The following is a 20,515-nucleotide window of genomic DNA, read 5'->3' on the forward strand; positions in this document are numbered from 1 at the left end:
ATTGTAATAAATGATAACCATCTTTTAAATTTCAATTGAACAATATAAAACTAGAAGATATATACACATGACTATCATATACTCGTTTAATAATTTAGTAAACATTAACATAGGTGGGTCTATAGTAGCCAATGTAACATTAAAACGACTGCGTAGCATTCATTGATGATCTGAAGGAAAAAACATTGGAATCGCGTTGGAGGATTCATCACCCCTCTCGCAAAGTGTTGCTTCTTGCAGAGCTCATCAAATTCAATCTCCATTCGCGATTCTTCTACGCTTTCTTTCACTTCTCACCATTTTCCACCGACAACTTCTTTTGTCTTTTCAATGATCCAATTTGTATATTAATCTTCCCAATTCAACTATGAGCTCAACCACTTTTACTTGATTCCTTCCATCCAATGCATTCATTCGCTTCTCAAGGTTCGATTCTTCAACTATCTACCAATTCAACCCTCTCTGCATTGATATCTGCCTTTAATATTATCCGATTCCGGATTTTCCTTGCAATTTTAGTTTCTAATCAAAACGATGCAGTTTTTAGATTCATAACTAGAATTATATGTTTATATTTGATATTAGGAAAATTTGATTTGTTGTTACTATTATTGATGATTTTGTGGGATCTTGAATTTGAATAGAGTAGGGATTCAGCGGCGTGCGGTGCGTTTTTGAATTGGGAATGTCCATCGCGGTTCGAGTTTAATTTGATTTGTAGCTTAAGCTTTTGAGATGTCATGGTTTGGAAATAAAAATTCGTGGGGGAACTTCCCTGATTTGGCGGGAGCTGTAAATAAGCTTCAGGAGAGTGTCAAGAGTATTGAGAAGAATTTCGATAATGCTCTCGGCTTCGAAGAGAGTTCTGAATCCAGTGGAGAAGGTGATTTGTTCAACTTATTGTAACTCCTCTCTGTTTTGTTTATGGATTTTTCATTTTTCTATTATGTGGGTTTTATGATTGAGGTATATTATGCAAAAAGTAATTCTAAATCCTCCTGCAAACCCTTTTCCTACTAGATAAAGAAGGTTTTGAATGCTTTCTATATTCCCAAGACATTAGATGCATTTAATTTTAACTTCAATGCATTCTTATTTATCTAGTAGTAGGAAAAAGTTATAGGAGGATATAGCAAAGCTCTTATGCAAACTCTTTAACTGTAAGTTAGGGTTTCTCTTGATGGGGATTTTTCACTTCTCATACTGATTAGAGGCATGGCCTTTGCTTCTGTATTCCAGCTTCAGGATCATGGCCTATACCCACAGATACGAAAACCTTATTTAATCCTGTTATGTCCTTTATGGGGAACAGAAGTGAGGAGAGTATAAAAGAAACATCTGAAAAAGTTGAATCCTCTGAACAAGAATCTGAAACTGAGAAGTCACATGAAAAACCTGAGTCTCCTGATCATATATCAGTGGCTGAGAGAAAAGAAGGCATTGAAGCGGATAATGCAGTCCATGTGGAAACTGAAGAAAACACTCTTCAAGAAGAAAATAATGTGCTCAAGGTAGAAGAAGACAGTGAGCATACGGAGTCAGTGGATGGAAGAACTGCAGATAGTTTGGACCATGGAAAGGAGGAACACCCATTACCAGAGATGCCTATTGAATTGCCTGAGTCCCCCATTCAGAAGTTTGAGAATTCAGATTCTGTTGATAGTCCTCAAGAGAATGAGATTTTTGATGCAGGGACCTCTGGTAGTCCAGTGTTGATGCAATCCAAGCCTTCTAATGTTATGGATGAGCTTGTTGAGGGTAGTACTAGTGAGCCTGGTGAGTCACATGGTACTAGTGATGTGCATGATAATTTACAAGTAGATACTAAGGAGAGAAATGAAGAAGAGAGGGTGGAAACAGAAGATAGTCTAGAGAGAGTTTCTTCTGTTCAACATGAGGCATCAGGTGATAGCGAGAAAAGAGATGAGACTAATGATTCTGTGGCTACTGAGGAAAACAATAGCAATGATCAATCATATAATGAACATTTATCCACTGTTACTCCACCAAAAGAATCTTCTGAGGTTATATCTGAATTGGTTTTGCATGAAAATGACACAACTGTTAAGGAAAATGAAAGGGACCACTTAGCCAATGACGTTGAAACTGACATGAAAGAGCAGCAATTGAGTTCTCTGAGAATTGTGTCTGACTCAGATTCCATGCTTGAATTGGAGAGGGTGAAGAGGGAGATGAAAATGATGGAAGCTGCACTACAAGGTGCTGCAAGACAGGCTCAGGTATATCACTTGCTGCATATTGTCATGATAGTAACAAAAGCTTTTTACGCACATTCATTTTTATGTTGTAAGTGTCCAGATAGAAACACAATGTAAGTCCCATATGTTGTTTTTTTTTTACCATGATGCCCGCCTTTGTTATGATTAAGGAGTTTTTCTTGGTTAAGGCCTAAGGGTTTGAGGTGGTATAAATCCTTCCCAGTTCTGGACACAATAGTTTTCCAAATAAAGATCATAAAGTTTGTCAAGTATATAAAATGATTAAGGAGTTTTTCTTGGTTAAGAGCTAAGGGTTTGAGGTCATGAGGTGGTAGAAGTCCTGCCACCTTCTGGACACAATAGTTTTCCAAATAAAGATCATGGAGCTTGTCTAGAATATAAAATTATTAAGGAGTTTTTCTTGGCTAAGGCCTAAGGGTTTGAGGTGGTATAAGTCCCGCCCCCTTCTAGACACAATAGTTTTCCAAATAAAGATCATGAAGTTTGACAAGTATATAAAATGAGTTAGGTTTCTAATACACTGTCATAAATATGTTTCTCTTGCTCCATTCTGGACTGATTAAGATGTGTACATAAAATTGTTTCTTTCTAGAATCAGTGTTGAATTTTTTCTTCCAGTGATGAACATTGAAGTTGAACTTAGATCCTGTTTTAAACTTTTACCCTTTCACAGTTCTCGGTTTCTTAGCTCCTAAATCCTGATGCATACCCCTTTTTCTTTCATCTATAACCAGCCAATATCTTCTGACTTCAACTTATTAAAGAGGATACGATTTTCCTATCAGTAAGGTGGGGTTTCCACTAGTTGCTAAAAGTCATTGATTTTATTGGTTTATTGGTGACTCTATTTGTTCAAAAAGCTGCACGCTTGTGTAATCATGCTCCTTATGCTTTAACCTATATTTGGGTTGATATTTTGTAATCTTGGTTCTCTTTGCAGGCTAAAGCTGATGAGATTGCCAAATTAATGAATGAAAATGAACAATTAAAAGATTTGATTGAGGATTTGAAGGTATATATTTTTTAATACCCTGTAGTTTTGTTGTGTTTTGATTTAATTCTCAGCCTTTCTGTTGTTACCATCAGATCCTGAATCTTTCCAGTCTTTCTAATGCCATCTATGCATTCACATATGTCTTTTAAGCATTTAAACTGATGGTTCTTGCCTATTTGGCACCTGACGCTATTCATGGGTCCTATTTTCCTTTTCCAAGACAAGATCTGGCATCATGGAAAGTGGAAATAACAAATTGATCATATATGACTTACTGATGTAGTGATGTGGGATCCGAACTGATGTCTTGGGAAACAATTAGTGAAGAATGTTAATGTGTCAATGACAGTCTTTAGATGATGTGGTGCAATATACTTTTTTAGAAATAAAAGTAGACTTTTAGGATTTTCTTGGTTTTGTCTTCCTTAGTCAGTGTGTTTCAGGTCTACTTGTATATAACATTTATTGCAAATTATTTGTTTCAGTCTTTCAAGATCTCATACATTCATTTTGAAAATTTTGTCCTTACGAGTTATGACCCTCTCACAATGTCTAATTTGATGTAATATTGTTGGATTCCCCCCTTTTATACCATGTATCAGTATTTTCCTTCATACATCATCTATGAAAACTCATGTTTTTGTAAACTTATTAGCATGTGTGCTTTCATTTTATCATGTGCCGGTGTTGCACACAATCCCGCTTCTCACTTTCTTTTGAAATATTTATGTTTGTTTCCTAATAATTGTGGAACAGAGAAAATCCAATGAGGCAGAAGTTGAGACTTTGCGAGAGGAATACCATCAGAGGGTTTCAAATCTTGAGAGAAAGGTTTCACTTATCATAATTCTTATTTGTATTTTAGTATATACCGTAGTATTTTTTATCGGTATGTTGAAATTCTGGTGGACTTTTTCACCAGAAGACCAGCATAGCATGGCGCAAATGCCAGAACTATTGATAAGGCATCACATGTTTTCCTTTGCTTAGTTTGCACTTCTGATGTTGTTCTCAAGATTCTTGTCATATCTGCATTGCTGCCACTGATGCCATGTTTTTAAGGCATAAATTTTGATAATGCTTTGCATATCTTGGATAAATTAATGTTTTTGGTTTATATTTCAAATAGGAATTGGCAGTTGGGGATCTTTTTTGAAAACTCAACTAAAATCTGAAGATATATTGTAATTGTAATTTCAATATCAGAGAGCATGGGCATTTTAAGCATGGGAGTTTGGTCTTAGAAAACTATTCTGGGGTTTGAAGAATGTGATTTATCAAAGTGAATAACATGGGTATCATGTGCATGTCATAAAGTGTATGCTGTCTAGTTTGAGCTACAAGTGTTATGTAATTTATTGCATTTTGTGTGAATACATGCAGGTTTATGCTCTCACTAAAGAAAGGGATACTCTTCGCCGCGAGCAGAATAAAAAAAGCGATGCAGCTGCTCTCTTGAAGGAAAAGGATGAAATAATCACTCAAGTTATGGCAGAAGGTACCTCAGTCTGAAACCAAACCTAAATCCATATCATCTAGAACTCTTTTGTTTTGGTATGTTGTCCTTTTAGGGTTGGGCATATGAATGGTCCTGTTTAGATATATCAGTGAAGTTTAAAGGGAATGAAAGATTTAGCATTACCTTGTTCGATTAGGTACTTGTTTGATTTCTATAAGATGAATATTCATAGTTATTAGAGTTATTGATGCTTTATTAACACCTTTACTTAGACCATGCTCTTATGTACGACAATATCAATTTTCTTCATTTAGATGGAAAACTCTAAACAATGACTTGGCCTTAGGAATGATTTGCTTTCAGTGAGGTTCCTTTGATGGAGTTGCGCATGGTGGGTGGGGGGTTTGGGTATTCAGCACAAAATTATCTATGCACGCATGGGTCACCATGGCATACAATTTTTTACTATATTGATGAAGTTGTAACTAGATGCATCACACATACTATTTTTTCCTTTCAAGTTTATATGGAAGTTAAAAGTAATTAATCAATGCAATAGTTTGGTTGATGCTTTAATGTTTTCAAGTTAGGAATTGGAAGGCTTGCTCAAGACAGCTGGACACTTTGCCTTGGGATTTTGGACCATGGAAAATAGTGTTGATTGAATTTAGTTTCACTTTATGCTTGCTTTAGAAGTTTAATTAGTTCCTTTTAATGGAAATCTTAGGCTTACTCCAACAACCTCATATACCTTTAGTGTTCGTCTTGGTTGAAAGGTATAGATAAGGTCATTAGGAGAGAAAAGAAGGTTGAATTGAGGAAGGCGAATGTTACGTTATCAAATTTGTATGTAGACCATTTATGTTCTTTGCTTTAATGGAGATTTTACCGGAGGACTTTTTACATATTAGAGTGACTCTCATCTCAGGTGAAAAGCTTTCGAAAAAGCAGGCTACTCAAGAATCTACAATTAGGAAACTAAGGGCTCAGGTATGTAGACTACTTATTATATTTTCCCATAAACTTCAATCTCTTTCTAAACTTACATATTGTAATAGATCTTTATTTATTTTTTATGAAAGCTAGATTAGAGAACTTGAGGAGGAGAAGAAAGGTTTGACTACAAAGCTTCAGGTAATTGAATTCTGAAAGCTTTAGTAGATGCTGTTATTTCCTGATAACTTGTTTGAATTAACTCTCTTCACTAATTATGGAATTTGAGAAGCAGAAGATTAATGCAGTATAGATTATACTGTACTGTTTTACTGTCCTGTTTACTGTTTGACTTCACTTGTTCAGTTTGTTAATCTTTTTTTTCTCTGAATGAAAGCCCAAATTGCTCTTAAGCGTAATTTTGATTTAGTGTTAAGCTGAACAATCTCTCTATCACTGAAATTGTCAAATTCTTTTGAGGAGCAGCACATGTTGGCAATCCTCAGATTTATTGGTTCTTCTGATTGGAACTGTTGTTTGTCTAATGTTGTGCAATCCAGGTAGAGGAGAATAAAGTAGAGAATGTCAAGAGGGATAAGATAGCTACAGAGAATTTGTTGCAAGAAACAATAGAAAAACATCAAACAGAACTTGCAGCACAGAAAGAATATTATACTAACGCTTTGGCTGCTGCTAAGGAGGCTGAAGCATTAGCAGAGGCTCGTGTGAACAATGAAGCAAGAACTGAGCTAGAGAGTCGTCTAAGGGAAGTTGAGGAACGTGAATCTATGCTAGTTCAGACACTTGAAGAATTGAGGCAGACATTAAGTAGAAAGGAACAGCAGGTTTGTTTCATTCTGTTTCCTCAGCTGACTTTCTCTGGATATTGCTTTTGTCTTACTGTTCTCTGCATCTGTATTTAGGTAGTCTTCAAAGAAGACATGCATCACAGAGAAATCGAGGATCTTCAAAAACGTTACCAGGTGTTCTTTACAGCTCTCTGTTTGTCCTTGAATTATTTCTTTCTGAGGATCCCTTACTTTTCCTTGTTTTTTTTTAAGTTCTGGCAAATTAATTCATGCATTTGTATACCGAAAAAGAAAACTTCATGCATGCATTTCGTAGTTTTCATAATTTTGTTAAGTACTTTATTTAGGCAAGTGAAAGACGATGTGAAGAACTGATTACACAAGTTCCAGAATCAACAAGGCCACTTTTAAGGCAAATTGAAGCCATGCAGGTTAATACACATGATCCCAAAATGTTTCTTTTTTCTTTCTGTTTTTTATTAGATGCATGGGATCTGTACTCTAATTCACCGGATAACAGGAAACAAATGCCAGAAAAGCTGAAGCCTGGGCTGCTGTTGAAAGAACTCTCAATTCTCGACTTCAGGTCCCAAGCATAGTTTTTGAATTTTATTTTAGAAACTTCCCCACTGGATATTATTTTACTCATCTATCTTTGCCATTGACTATTGGTTCTACAGGAAGCAGAGGCTAAAGCCGCAACTGCCGAGGAAAGAGAGCGGTCTGTGAATGAACGCTTATCTCAAACCTTATCTCGAATAAATGTCCTTGAGGCTCAGGTTCTGCAATTTCTTGTGTGAAATCATGCCTATAGTGGCAGTTTCATGTAACTGTGACTTACTTTAACAACGAATTACAGATTTCATGTCTCAGAGCAGAGCAGACTCAGCTAAGTAGGACCCTTGAAAAGGAGAGACAAAGGGCAGCTGAAAGTAGGCAGGAATACCTTGCAGTAAAGGAGGAAGCTGACACTCAAGAAGGTCGCGTGAAACAGCTTGAGGAAGAGATTAGAGACATTAGGCAGAAACACAAGCAAGAGTTACAGGAGGCTATGATGCATAGGGAGCTTCTTCAGCAGGTAGGCTTCTGCTTCTGGTTCAAGTTAGCATTGTTGACCATGTTACATGAAGTTCTTGGTTTCTCCTTCCATTAAATTTCCCTTGTATTTCATTTCTCATAACATGTGTAACGGAATAAGTCAGCCAAAGAGAGATATTGGGTTTCGTGCTGCATGATTTTTTTCTGAAAAATTGTTCCATGAAAAGAACAACTTGTGTTTATCATGGACTTCATATGTCGATAGTTGGAATAGAACTAATGTTCCTGTGCATAGGTAGAATATTTAGGTAAATGCATGAAAAATAAACCATGTAAAAAAATGAAAACAAAGAGTGATGAGGTACCTCCTGGTAACATTTCCATTTATTAGAACCTTTGTAATTAGTGTATTTAAATTCCTTAATAAAGCTCTTCATTTTCGCTAGGAGATAGAAAAAGAAAAGGCTGCTCGGTCAGAACTCGAGAGGACTGCTCGTGTTCATTCTGCTTCATTATCAGATCAAGCTCCTACAACAAAGCTAACTTCTACTTTTGAGAATGGTGTGATGCTCTTCTCTTTACGTTGTCTCAGTTGTTTATGATATTTTCTATAATATTCTTTATGATGTAGGGAACCTGTTTCGGAAGCTCTCTAGTGCTAGCTCTCTGGGAAGCATGGAACAAAGTTACTATCTGCAAGCATCATTGGATTCATCTGACAGTTTTTCTGAGAGGAGAAACCATGGAGAACTAAATATGAGTCCTTACTATATGAAGAGCATGACACCCAGTTCTTTTGAAGCTGCTCTTCGTCAGAAGGAGGGTGAACTTGCTTCATATATGTCACGTTTGGTATGATTGGTTGCCCTCATTCCCTGGCTTATTATTTGCATCCATAGCTTCCAGTTAATAGCTCTGTTGTTTCTTCCATTATGAACTTATCATCATGTGTGAGTTATAGACTTTATATTAAGCTGTTGGATCATAAGACAGCAATCTTGACGTCATTTTTTTGTAATTATAAAAATTTCAGGCATCAATGGAATCTATTCGCGATTCTCTTGCTGAGGAGTTGGTTCAAATGACTGAACAGGTAAGTTCAGATTCCTGTTCCATACTAGTGGCCTCCCTTGCTTGTTATTAGCCATGACTTGCATATCAACGCTGCAGTGTGAGAAGTTGCGTGTGGAGGCTACTCTGTTACCTGGCTTACGATCAGAGCTAGAAGCACTGAGGAGGAGGCACTCTGCTGCTTTGGAGTTGATGGGCGAACGTGACGAGGAGGTAATTTTCGCTTGGGCAACCTTTTCTTCTCTTGTAATACTTCAGAGCATGGCACAATCGAATCTTAGAAATCAAATGAAAGAAAAAACAGTAGAAATGGTAGGCCCCAAATACAAGAAGAGGCAGAAGAGAAAAGAAAATGATGTTGAGGAATTAGGGTTGTGGTTATACCGATGCTTCAGACTTTGCTATATCTTAAATGTCCCTGTTTTCTTTTATGTTTTCCACCTTAAATATTTATATAGAAAGGCTTACTACTGCATATCTAAGAGAAGTTGAATGTGTTTAGCTGGAGGAACTTCGTGCGGATATTGTAGACTTGAAGGAAATGTACAGAGAACAAGTCAACTTGCTTGTGAATAAGGTATTTTTGTTAAACAAGATCTTTTGCTTCTTTAATGTCTTCAATTATATTTTTCTGACTTCTTATTAGAGTGCTTTCTCTTTTCTTCTATCTACTGAATTTCTAACCTCGCTGCATCTTTTTACAGATCCAGATTATGGGTCCATCAATGGATAGCACCTAATTTGGCCGAAGCCTGGGGTGTGGGAAAGGAAAGGTTAGTGTCTGGCAACTGTTTTAGATGGTTATGTCTTCAAATTCAATGGGATGCAATTGGCACAGTAATATACTGAAGATAATAAATAGCCTTTGGTCACAGTAATAATATATTGAAGATTTATATCTTGTTTGTGTGGGCAACAGATACTGAAAGTCTCCTTGTTAAATGTAATTTGTATTATGACTAGGGGAATATTGTATAGTCAATCTCTTTACACTACATTCAAAATTGTCAATGGATTTTATAGTAAGATCTATGTCACAGGATTTATTTGTCAATGGATTTTATAGCCTGGATGAACTGCTTAAAAAAGTAAGGATAATTGGCATCAAATATTCGTATAAAATCTCAAAATAAAATTGTTTTTATATAATGTGGAGTCTTGATCTATGTTCATCTGAAACGTGTTTTCCGGGACCGCTCCATATACTATCAACTATGATTGGTTGAAAAAAGTTACTTAAATTAAAATTGTAATTTTTAAATATTTTTCTGACTAGTCACATCTCCTGACACAGTGGAACATCTTTCACAATCCCAGAAGAGATAGTTCATTAATAAACCTAGGGATAAGTAATGGAGTAATACAAAGTTTGTGTTTCCCTATTTTCTTACTTGAAATTAATGTCTTTGCAACTAATAGATGTCTTTTCTTATTATGGGTTTTAAACATTCAAAATCTAATTGTTGTACCAAACTGGTCAATAATATACCAACGAATAGTATAAACATTCAAAATCTAATTGTTGTACAATACAAAGAGTATATTATTATTATCGAATGAAGCATTACATGGTTTTAGTTCATAGAGGTCCGAATCACAGGCAATTGGATAGAAGCTTAAAGTGAAGTATTAAAATGAGGCTTTTGCTGTGAGTTTAATGGTAGATTAATGTATGTGTATTGCTCTTTTATTTTTATTTGAGATTGTATGAATAATGTAAGTCATATTGCTTTCCACCCTGAATTTTCATCATATTTGCCTTGTAGCCTTGGATCTACAACTCCCCTCAACCTCAATGATCAATACCAATGTGGATTTATATATGCAACAATAATATATCACAAAAGATATTATGTAGTAATTGTACAAGTATATTGTACCAAAAATATGAGTAAATATTTATATACAATTAATATATCATCCATTGTTCATTTGTATTATTTTTTTCTGAAAAATCAATGATGATTGAAAATGAATTATCTAAATTCTTTACATTTTTTTTGAAGTAAATTCTAAACTCTACTGATTGTTCCACCAACCCCATGCATCTGGACAACAAAGTGATTCTTAAATCATTAAGAGTTAATTATTAAGCGAGATAATAAAAATTAACAAATGAAACAAATATGAAGCTTGTTATCTTTTTTTCATAAATTTATTCAACAAAGTTACTGAAATATATAATCTGTCTGGTAAAATTTGACCCCGGTATCTCAGGTCCAACAAAAAGTGAATGCCACAAGTCCCAACACTCCTAATATATAGAATCATACTTACACACTTACCATTTATAACAACCTAAAATGTGACACAGTTTTAAGCATGCATGTTTCACAACAACAAGATTAAACATATAAAAATGGAAAATGATCCCTCTTTGCAACGTATCCATAGAAGGATAAGAAAACTCTCTGATGGTGCAGTTGAACATGAGATTGAATCAGTTACTGCAAAGGGTATCCAGTTACTCCAAGCCCACAATGGTTTCCTCCTATGTTCTTATATAGTAAACAACACAGTCTTAGTAAGTTAATGCCTTATACAACCTTTTTTTGTTTTCTTTCTTGTTTTTGTTTTTTTGGGAAAACCCATGTTTTGGTTTTGCAGGATGAGAATGGAAATTGGCAAACAGGATCAATTGCAACAATGATTGACATCATTGGAAGCTTGGCTGTTCATTCAGTTAGTCCTATGTTTAATGTTTCTGTTGATTTCAGTATGTCTTTCTACTCAACTGCTAAGTTTCAGGTACTTTTTCTGTTGAAATCAAACATCAATATTCTCTTTGGGAATTCAATTGGTTTAACATTATTATTATCTATCTTTGAAGTAGTTTTTGGTATTGTGTGTCTTGTTGAAATGGATATTAGATGTGTGTCTTTGTAAGTATCATAATTCATGAGTGAATAACTTTAGAAGGATAAAACTTAATAATTGAAAACTCATTGAATTATGGCCAACTAAGAATTAACAAATTTTCATTTTTTCAATCAAGGTTTGGAGGCCAAATCCAAACATAACTTACATGCTCATGGAGATGTCAAACAGCATGTTCAAAAATTTAGAAAAGTTGGTATGAAGTCTCTAGTTATGCATTACTAACAATATGATGGTCTATTAGTACAAGGTCTCGCTAGGTCCCAAAAAGACCTAAAGGTCCATGATTCACTTATTAGGAAGGACAGACACGCATCCTGAAAGATATTAATTTCTTAAATAGTAGTGTGTCAATCTTAGCTATACATGATTAAGTGTTATAGGTTTATGTTTGGAAAATGTGCCCCTAATGGTTGTGTTTTCAAGGACTTATTTTTTATTCCTATGATGACGTGAGGTTACATTTTAATGACAGGAAGAGGTTGAAATAGAGGCAAAGGTTGTGGGGAAGAAGGAAAAATTAACTTCTGTGGTTGTGGACATTAGGAAGAAAAATGATGGAGAAATAATAGCTATAGGTAAACAATGGATGTCATCAACTAATATTAACTCGAATCGTTATCAGACTAGTAAACTCTAGAGGCTAGAGCACTAGCACATAAACTGAGACATGAATGAGAACATATATTCTTCGCTCATCTTTCCGGTTCTTGGACATTGCTGAGTAATTGGTTTTCTTCAACAAAATTCAACTACATACATACGATCATAAGTATTTACTAGTCTGGAGACTAGTTCAATTACATTTGAGTGTAAGCTTCATTAGACTGCAATGTACTATGCTACAAACTTGTATCTTCATAGATCACCATAAACTTATACAAAGAATAATGTATACACATTAGTATTTTAAATTGTGATAGTGATTATAGTTACTTCGATTGTAATCATTATGACGTGGATTGTGATCATTGCAGATGTAAATTATTTTGTGATTAAAAAATATTTTTGAATTTGATAAGATCCGATGTGGCATGAAAGAGTCTCATAAAACCCAAATATAATCTTATACGATTATGTTGCAGCCACATCATTATAATATAGCATGAGCTCGAAGTTGAAGAGAGTGTGGGAGAAATGGGGCATGGGGCACTTGAGTACAATAATCTCAAAAGTGGTCCAAATTAAAGATGACCCAAGAGAGTGAGATAGGTCCACATAACAGGAACATTAGGGGTCAGCTACCCCTACATGAATGTCTGCCATCAACTTCTGACAACAACCTGCATGCTTTTCAATTTAAAAAAGATCTCTAATTCATCTATTGGATTAGGACCCTTTAGCCTGTTTTTAATACAATTTGTTGATGGAAAAAAAAGATAACTATTACTAGCTAGTAATTAATTTCCACTTAGAAAACTTTGATGTAACAAAATATATATATATAAGGAGAGATTTATTATATTAATTATACTCAATCTTAGTTATTTATTTTCTTAAATTCAACATACTATCAGGGTGAGTGAAATAAATGATGAAAGATAAAGAAAAATCTTAAATAATTTTTAAGTTTAACCCATTTAGTCCGTTGGATTTAAGAAAATAGATGACTAAATTAAAAGTAATTAGTATAATTTAATTTGAGTGTAAATGAATCTTTTTCCTGTATATATATTCAAAGCTATATATAATGACTACTCCTCCTGCCATAGAAAACTTCAGTGTAAAAAAAGAACATGTGTGTGTGCATGTTCCATATGCATAGAATTTGAAATCATGAAAGACACATCGATCAACAAATTAAGAACCATAAAGAAAAGGAAATATATTAAAATGACTATGATATAGCATATGATGGCAAGTGATTATCACACTTCACAATGGATATATAAACATGTAGAAATTAATTGATTAGTTTCAGCATGATACTTAAATAGTTAAATGTAATTAGCAGATTAGTTCTACGTGTATGCATCTAAACAATTTGTCATAATAATATTATATATATGTTGATATATATTTGTAAATGTTGTAAAAGATATGTAATTATATTTTGTGGATTACTACCATATTCTCAATTATCCTATTTTATGTTTATTCTTCTTAGTTTATATTTATCATTTGAATATCAGGGTTCTTTTATAGTGGTTTCAGTGATAGATGTGAGTGGAATCTTAATAAAATTGGGTGTTATGTAGTAAAAACAATTTACCTTGCTCAATTGAATCAAAGTTCTAGTGGCTTCATCTAATATTCTTAACTTATGTTAGCTCTAATTCAAAGGTTCATGGTTTAATTTGGAAAGTTATTAAAAGTAGTGTATCAATAAAGAGGTTTCATAGAGAAATATTATTGGGGAGAATGAATAGAAGTTTATTTATGTTTATCGTAAGATGAACATTTAGATTATTTAATTTGTTTTTGTTGTACCTTTTTGCTTCTCATATGTTTGGAAAAGATTTTACTCTTGACTCCAAATTCAAGTTTATGTCCAAAATATTACTATGGAACTTTTACAGTTACATAATTCCTTGTGTAAAATTGGCAAAAGGAAAATCTGATTCAAATTAAATCTTGGATTATTTGTGTTGCACCTCTTGTACCCTTTTATAATATATTTGTTTATCTAAAAAAAAATATAAATTATTAATAATCATCACTGTTCATACTTTTAAACAAAAGAATAAATAAATTTTCCTTATAGAACTAATAAATGTTTGGATAAATCTTAGCAATATGTAATTCAAATGTTATCCCTACTTACATTAGAGAATACACATAATTGTTGAGGTATAAATACACATCCACATAATCATGAATCCCATAACCATATAGCTAGCCTTTTCATTATTACAAATTGATTCCTTGGGATGTATATATCAACCCATAAATTTCCTCCATGCATGTTTTTAGCTATATAAAAGGGTTATTGATGCATTGCATGCTAAAATCCACTGCCATTTAAGGGTAACCAATAATCATTTCCATTTTCACTTCCAACATGATGAGTGCAACACAAAGGGACCAAACATAACCCTCTACTCCTCAACTCCTTTACCTTAACTTCTCTATCCTGATTATCATTTTGAAAACATATAAATAACATAAATCATATTTTTTTAATACTAATTATGTTTCTTCTACGATTGTGGACATTAAATGATATTTTTTATAAGAGTGTAATATATATATATATTGATAATATAATATATATATATATATATATATATATATTGATAATATAATATATATATATATATATATAATCAGTAATCATTCACTATCCATTTGTATTATTATTTAAGAGTTAATAATAATAAAAATGAATAGTGAATGATGAATTGACAATGTAAAACTTTTACGGTAGTTGTAATAGCATATAATGTAATTTTGATACACTTGAATAAAATAAAATAGAGTAAGGGGGAGAAATGTATATGGTGTTTAAAACTTAACATGTAATAAATTAAAGGAACTCTTATATGTTCTCTATTTCTATTTTTACTCAAAAAAGCAAAGTTAAAAAGTGATAGAGTAAATGTCTTTTCTCAACAAATAATAAGCATGCAAAGTTTGACAATTTCTACAAATTCTCTGTACTGTAATGAAACTAATGGTGATAATGATGATAATCATTAGAATTATAAAAAAAAAAGAAACCATACCTTGTTTGGAGCTCCCTTTCTTTTCAGGGCATTGTCATTCAAGAACTACATGGGAATAAAAAAGGAAAAGGTAAGTACAAATTAGTAATTTCACTTCTTTATGTTAAAATAAGCAATGCACCCTTCTCATACTTTTCACTTAGCTTTTAAAGAATGATATAAAAAGGTAAGAAACCTATGTAGTTGTTTTAATGGTTTCCTTTTTTGTGGATAAAATATTACACTAAATGCAAAAGTGGCTCTCCTAATTTTATTATAATGAATTGAAGGATCCAATAAAGTATACCTGACCAGGGTCCTCAGGAAATATTGAATTTGTTTCTCCATGTACCTATTGTTTAAAAATAAAAAGGAAAAGCTTAAAGGAAGAAACATTCCCTTCAATTAATTTTATATATGTTCTAGTACATGCAATGAAGGTCATTTTTGTCCTGCCCAAACATGTGTGTAAAGTGTCAGTAAAATGTAACATCACTTCTCACATAATTTGTGTTATTTCTTGGGTTTGAGACTACATTTAGTTAAAAATACTTAATTTTTTAATTTAAACAAGTTAATATTTACTGCTATAATAACATGCTTAATAAAAATTGTGGAACGTGTATATTCAATAAGAAATTATTATATTGCCATGGACAATAGTCTCAACTACATTATCATCAAGAAGATAATACATTAATACTTAATAAATTTATTTTGAATCACTAATGATGAGATAGTTGAGACTATTAATTATGTACTAAATAATAATTTTGGATACTTACATAATCTTGATTCCTCATGTTTTCTGAGGCATTATTGTCCAAGTAAGGAGAAGTGTGTGCCTGCAACAAAGGTGAGGAAAAAGAGAATGAAAATGTATAAGTCCTCTTATAACTAAAGAATGTTATGAAGAGAAACATCAAAATTGGTGAAACTTTAACTGCATGCATGCTCTCACTGAATATAGTTGGCAGAGTATATAATATGTGGGGAAAACATCACCTCAATTTGACTCTGCAGGAATCTGATATATCCAATGGCTTCTAACAACACTGAAGCTGTGTCACTCTGCAAAAGTGATGAAGAATCAAATATCACAACATGAAGGGTCATCTTTCTCTCTACTTTAAGGTTAAAAGTGAAACTCCACTCAATAAATACTGAAGAGGTGAATATATAGGGGTATAAAAGAAGTTTTTAGAATTTTAAATCTACTTCTCAATGATAAGCTTGATTATAATATTCTTTTTCAGAGTCTTTACCATGATATTATTGGAAATATATTTTCACACAATTTTACTTTAAACATAATATAATCACAATTTAAAATACTAAACTTTAAAGAAACTACTAAAACCAAAACAAATAAAAATATAGTATCATAGCATGCAATGCTTTGTGATTTTAAATTAATCAAGAGTATACAAAACTTTAAACATGTGATTATCAAAATTAAACAAGTGATTAGTTAATTACCTTTCCAAATGGGGAAACTAATTGGTGAAGTGCTGTTATTCTATCACCTAGCTTCTCCTTCCTCACCTGATTCAGATTGCAAATATATACATTGAAGTGAGGACATGAATTTCATATATTTCTCTCTCTCTCCCAACAAGTATTGAAGGGCAGAAAGAATATTACAATCAAGAGAGAAAGACAACTAAAAAAGACAACACATGACAGAACAACCACACACATGCTCACTTGCCAAGCAAGAATAGGAGAGAGGAGAGAGAGAGAGAGAGTCACCTTAAGAGGTTGTTGGCTTGAAGATTGCTGAACCCTAGCCTTCTTATTAACTCCAACAGTGGCAGTGCTATTACACTAAAGAGACAAATATAAATTAATTTGAACATAAGGCATATTTAAGAGATCATCTATGTATATGATATTGTATGGACAAGATATGCTGTCACAAATCATGTATTCGACCAATAAAAATATGTTATTTCAGTTTTTCTTATTTTTTTTTTCTCTTTTTCTTTAATATCATTGGTTCGGGACATGTTTTGGGACATCAGATGTTGTCCATATTATTTATGCTTAAATTAGAAGTTGAAAGGTTGAAAGATTGAAATGAGAAAATAAGAAAAGAGAACCTCTGATCTCTCTTACCTCAAATATTTGATCTGGAAGTTGATTAATCTTCCTATGATCTACCTTGTTATAAGTGAGATCCAGTATATTATTACTACTGAAGCTACTAGTGACAGAAGACCTAGGGGAAGAAATTGGAACCATATTTGACCAAGATGAGCCATCAGCCTGAAACTCTTCATGCCCATACAAGCTGCTACTTTGGGAAACTTCTTGCTTTATTATATCCAAAATAGGAATTCTGGAAGATGGATCAAGAATTTGTTCATCCCAGTTTTCCAATTTTTTAGATTGAAAATGACTCAGACCCATACTTTCATCTTCCCCATGTAATCCAGTGCTGAAAATCAAACAGAATCCATAAATTTTTGCAACATATATAAAATGAAATTTTGACATGTGAAGTGACTGATAATAGGCATCTAAGTTGGATAAACACTCATAGAAGACATAATTCACTCATTAACTGTAGTAAACCAATAAAAGAAACAGCTTTTCAACATTAACAAAAATAACAGTTGAAGTTATAGGTACACACATATATATTTATTGAACTTGACACAACACACATAGACCCAAAGAGAAGAATTACAAAAGCAGTTGGCTCCATGATTGAGGAGGCTCTTGGTTTTCTGCCAAAGAATTGAAAGGAATTGAAGAAGATCCAAGCACATATTGTGGAGGGATCAAAGAAGCTGGATGCATGCTCCACCAGTTAGGGTTCTCAGCCATCATCTAATTTGCTGCACTGAAAGACTCTTCTGTGATAAAATTTCAACTCATGTATGTGCCTTCAAAAGAACCTAGCTATAAGAAATGGAATTTTTAATCTTCTTTTTTCCTTTCTACTTTTTCCACTTTCACCTTTGTGGTATTTCCTTGTATGTAGACAAAACAAAGCCTTTGGCTAAAACTTTGAGAGTCATGTTTAACTTTCTTATACTAGCTGTTGAAGAAAGAGATGGTGTACTGATAAACTTTGCATGTGTTGCTTTCTCTTTCCTTTCTTTCATTTATTCATTTTTTCCTTTTTATGCTTGCTTTTGCTTTATTATAAAGTAGAACAGAAAAGCTGGTTGCCCTTGTTTTTAGGCCATAAATTAAGAGTAGTTACTAACCATTGTTTACTTCCTTAATTTTGGGGATTGTTTTGTTTTAATTTTGGGGTAGCTAGGGTTTGGATTAGAGGTAGGGCAAAATAGCATTGAGTTCAATGTCAGTTGCTTTTCTTTATTCTCTGCACCAATAATTCACTGTAATCAACAAAAATACAAAATATATATAATGGCTGATTAAAATAAGAAGATCAAATCAGAAAATTATATAGGAATTGTCCATGTGTTAGTGCCTTGACCTCTTTTAAACACAATGTTGAAATGAAGATTATAATAATTAACTTGTACCGTTAGCCACATAGATCAACAATTATTAATGCAGTTAATAAAAAACAGACATAATGGTTATTTTTCTTTAACATATTCCATATATCATTGAGTGAAGAACCAGATTCTATGCTCATCAGAAAAGACAATGAAGTAAGTTTAGGTGTAGAATTATAGCTTATGTAATTATGTGCCTCAGAGTACTTGGAATGAGAAATTCAGTGCCAAAATAACACATGTAGATCAGTGATAATATCGTTAATTTGATTATTATTTCATGTTATATATATATATATATATATATATATATATATATATATATATATATATATATATATATATATATATATATATATATATATATATATATATATATATATATATATATATATATATATATATATATATATATATATATATATATATATATATATATATATATATATATATATATATATATATATAACATGAAATAATAATCAAATTAACGATATTATCACTGATCTACATGTGTTATTTTGGCACTGAATTTCTCATTCCAAGTACTCTGAGGCACATAATTACATAAGCTATAATTCTACACCTAAACTTACTTCATTGTCTTTTCTGATGAGCATAGAATCTGGTTCTTCACTCAATGATATATGGAATATGTTAAAGAAAAATAACCATTATGTCTGTTTTTTATTAACTGCATTAATAATTGTTGATCTATGTGGCTAACGGTACAAGTTAATTATTATAATCTTCATTTCAACATTGTGTTTAAAAGAGGTCAAGGCACTAACACATGGACAATTCCTATATAATTTTCTGATTTGATCTTCTTATTTTAATCAGCCATTATATATATTTTGTATTTTTGTTGATTACAGTGAATTATTGGTGCAGAGAATAAAGAAAAGCAACTGACATTGAACTCACCTCCAGGAGTAACTATACAAAGCCAAATCCATTTTATACTAATCTAAAAGCTGTAAGAATGAAACCCAACTCAGTTTCCTTTTTTTTTTTGTATTATCGAGGATATCTCTCACGTTTAAAGTTAAATGTTTCGTTACATTGATGCTTATCCTAATATTTACGAGCTTTACATCTTAAAGTCTCTAAATGTCTCAATCAATTATTCCAAGGCTCCAAAAATTATTGAAGTTTTTGGTTCCCTCCTGCTATAGGAAGGGTGAAAATTAATTTGGATGGGGTTGCTCAGGGATCTCCTGGCCGCCACTCTGGTGGAGCTATCTTCATGGACCACAAGTGTGGTTTCCTGGCCTGATTTGCTGATTACTTTGAGATCAATGATGCATTATTTGCAGAGATGAATACTGCTATCATGACTATAGAATTGACTTACAAATATGGTTGGCAGGTTATTTGGTTAGAGTGTGACTCGGCCATGGTAGTTGAGATATTCAAGGGGAAGGTCAATGCTTCATGGAAGCTGTTAAACAAATGGGCATGCTGCAAAAGACTTATGGCATCAATAGACCGCTTAATTACTCATCATATTTATAGGGAAGGAAATACTTGTGATGACAAACTTGTTAACTATGACATTGTTTCAAAGGTCTTTTCTTATTGGAATTCAATTCCAAGTTCCATAGAAAATGATTATAATAGGAATAGGTTTGGTCTTCAGGCCTATAGATTTGTTTCAATGTAGTTCTCCTTATAACACTTATCTAATATATTCCTCGGGTGTGTTTTCACCCTTTGTTTAATTTTTTTTTTATCCCAGACTCAATAACATTCACCATTGTAGAGTTAGTAATAATGGACTAATTAACTTGATGCATTTGTTTGTTTCTCATAGCATAATCACGTCGAAGTAGGAAGACATTATTTTTTTCAGTACACTTGTGAACCAAACAAGGAACCCACATGAATTAAGGAATCAAACTGAAAGCTCATACTTAAATGATTCAAATTCATTCTACTTAGGATTAACACATATTGATAGCTTCATAT

The 20,515-nt window shown here is 32.8% G+C and overlaps 3 protein-coding genes across 8 annotated transcripts; 2 read left to right on the forward strand and 1 right to left on the reverse strand.

The window, feature by feature from the left end:
• Positions 137-9,541, forward strand: LOC109351212 (golgin candidate 5-like). Of its 2 annotated transcripts, none has more exons than XM_019592601.1 (20): positions 137-426; positions 645-883; positions 1,240-2,240; positions 3,181-3,252; positions 3,991-4,065; positions 4,618-4,732; positions 5,622-5,683; positions 5,780-5,827; positions 6,187-6,471; positions 6,550-6,609; positions 6,783-6,866; positions 6,956-7,021; positions 7,116-7,214; positions 7,295-7,513; positions 7,920-8,034; positions 8,105-8,325; positions 8,507-8,566; positions 8,644-8,757; positions 9,047-9,121; positions 9,249-9,541. In XM_019592601.1, exons 2-20 carry the CDS (start codon positions 736-738, stop codon positions 9,282-9,284), a joined length of 2,955 nt encoding a protein of 984 aa, XP_019448146.1. In that variant the 5' UTR covers positions 137-426; positions 645-735; the 3' UTR covers positions 9,285-9,541. The 2 variants fall into 2 exon arrangements, with proteins under 2 accessions (XP_019448146.1, XP_019448147.1); XM_019592602.1 differs by having other exon boundaries at positions 650-883.
• On the forward strand, positions 10,803-12,265 carry LOC109351217. 2 transcript variants are annotated; one of them, XM_019592609.1, is made up of 3 exons: positions 10,803-11,000; positions 11,152-11,292; positions 11,897-12,265. In XM_019592609.1, the coding sequence occupies exons 1-3, from the start codon at positions 10,959-10,961 to the stop codon at positions 12,059-12,061; spliced, it is 348 nt and encodes a 115-aa protein (XP_019448154.1). In that variant the 5' UTR covers positions 10,803-10,958; the 3' UTR covers positions 12,062-12,265. The 2 variants fall into 2 exon arrangements, with proteins under 2 accessions (XP_019448154.1, XP_019448153.1); XM_019592608.1 differs by having other exon boundaries at positions 10,808-11,068; positions 11,897-12,261.
• LOC109351219 (transcription factor bHLH68-like) lies at positions 14,112-18,276 on the reverse strand. Of its 4 annotated transcripts, XM_019592612.1 has the most exons (10): positions 17,758-18,273; positions 17,184-17,505; positions 16,818-16,892; positions 16,545-16,610; positions 16,071-16,136; positions 15,851-15,910; positions 15,373-15,417; positions 15,087-15,131; positions 14,325-14,494; positions 14,112-14,273 (listed from the first exon to the last, which is right to left on the reverse strand). In XM_019592612.1, the coding sequence occupies exons 1-9, from the start codon at positions 17,898-17,900 to the stop codon at positions 14,366-14,368; spliced, it is 951 nt and encodes a 316-aa protein (XP_019448157.1). In that variant the 5' UTR covers positions 17,901-18,273; the 3' UTR covers positions 14,112-14,273; positions 14,325-14,365. The 4 variants fall into 4 exon arrangements, with proteins under 4 accessions (XP_019448157.1, XP_019448158.1, XP_019448156.1 ...); XM_019592613.1 differs by lacking the exon at positions 14,112-14,273 and having other exon boundaries at positions 14,278-14,494; positions 17,733-18,276; XM_019592611.1 differs by lacking the exon at positions 14,112-14,273 and having other exon boundaries at positions 14,278-14,494; positions 17,758-18,272.

The sequence above is a fragment of the Lupinus angustifolius genome, chromosome LG06, assembly GCF_001865875.1.
Source record: "Lupinus angustifolius cultivar Tanjil chromosome LG06, LupAngTanjil_v1.0, whole genome shotgun sequence".
Taxonomy (NCBI): domain Eukaryota; kingdom Viridiplantae; phylum Streptophyta; class Magnoliopsida; order Fabales; family Fabaceae; genus Lupinus; species Lupinus angustifolius.

Bases quoted from the DNA above. Each gene is read 5' to 3' on its own strand.
- LOC109351217 (XM_019592608.1), top strand. From the start codon at position 10,871: ATGTTTCACAACAACAAGATTAAACATATAAAAATGGAAAATGATCCC. The intron at 11,069-11,151 runs GTAAGTTAATGC...TTGGTTTTGCAG, and splicing joins TAGTAAACAACACAGTCTTA to GATGAGAATGGAAATTGGCA. The intron at 11,293-11,896 runs GTACTTTTTCTG...TTTTAATGACAG, and splicing joins ACTCAACTGCTAAGTTTCAG to GAAGAGGTTGAAATAGAGGC.
- LOC109351212 (XM_019592601.1), top strand. From the start codon at position 736: ATGTCATGGTTTGGAAATAAAAATTCGTGGGGGAACTTCCCTGATTTG. The intron at 7,022-7,115 runs GTCCCAAGCATA...TTGGTTCTACAG, and splicing joins CTCTCAATTCTCGACTTCAG to GAAGCAGAGGCTAAAGCCGC. The intron at 8,567-8,643 runs GTAAGTTCAGAT...TCAACGCTGCAG, and splicing joins TGGTTCAAATGACTGAACAG to TGTGAGAAGTTGCGTGTGGA.
- LOC109351219 (XM_019592612.1), bottom strand. From the start codon at position 17,900: ATGATGGCTGAGAACCCTAACTGGTGGAGCATGCATCCAGCTTCTTTG. The intron at 16,611-16,817 runs GTGACTCTCTCT...AATCTGAATCAG, and splicing joins CAAGCCAACAACCTCTTAAG to GTGAGGAAGGAGAAGCTAGG. The intron at 15,418-15,850 runs GTAAGTATCCAA...TTTAAACAATAG, and splicing joins ACATGAGGAATCAAGATTAT to GTACATGGAGAAACAAATTC.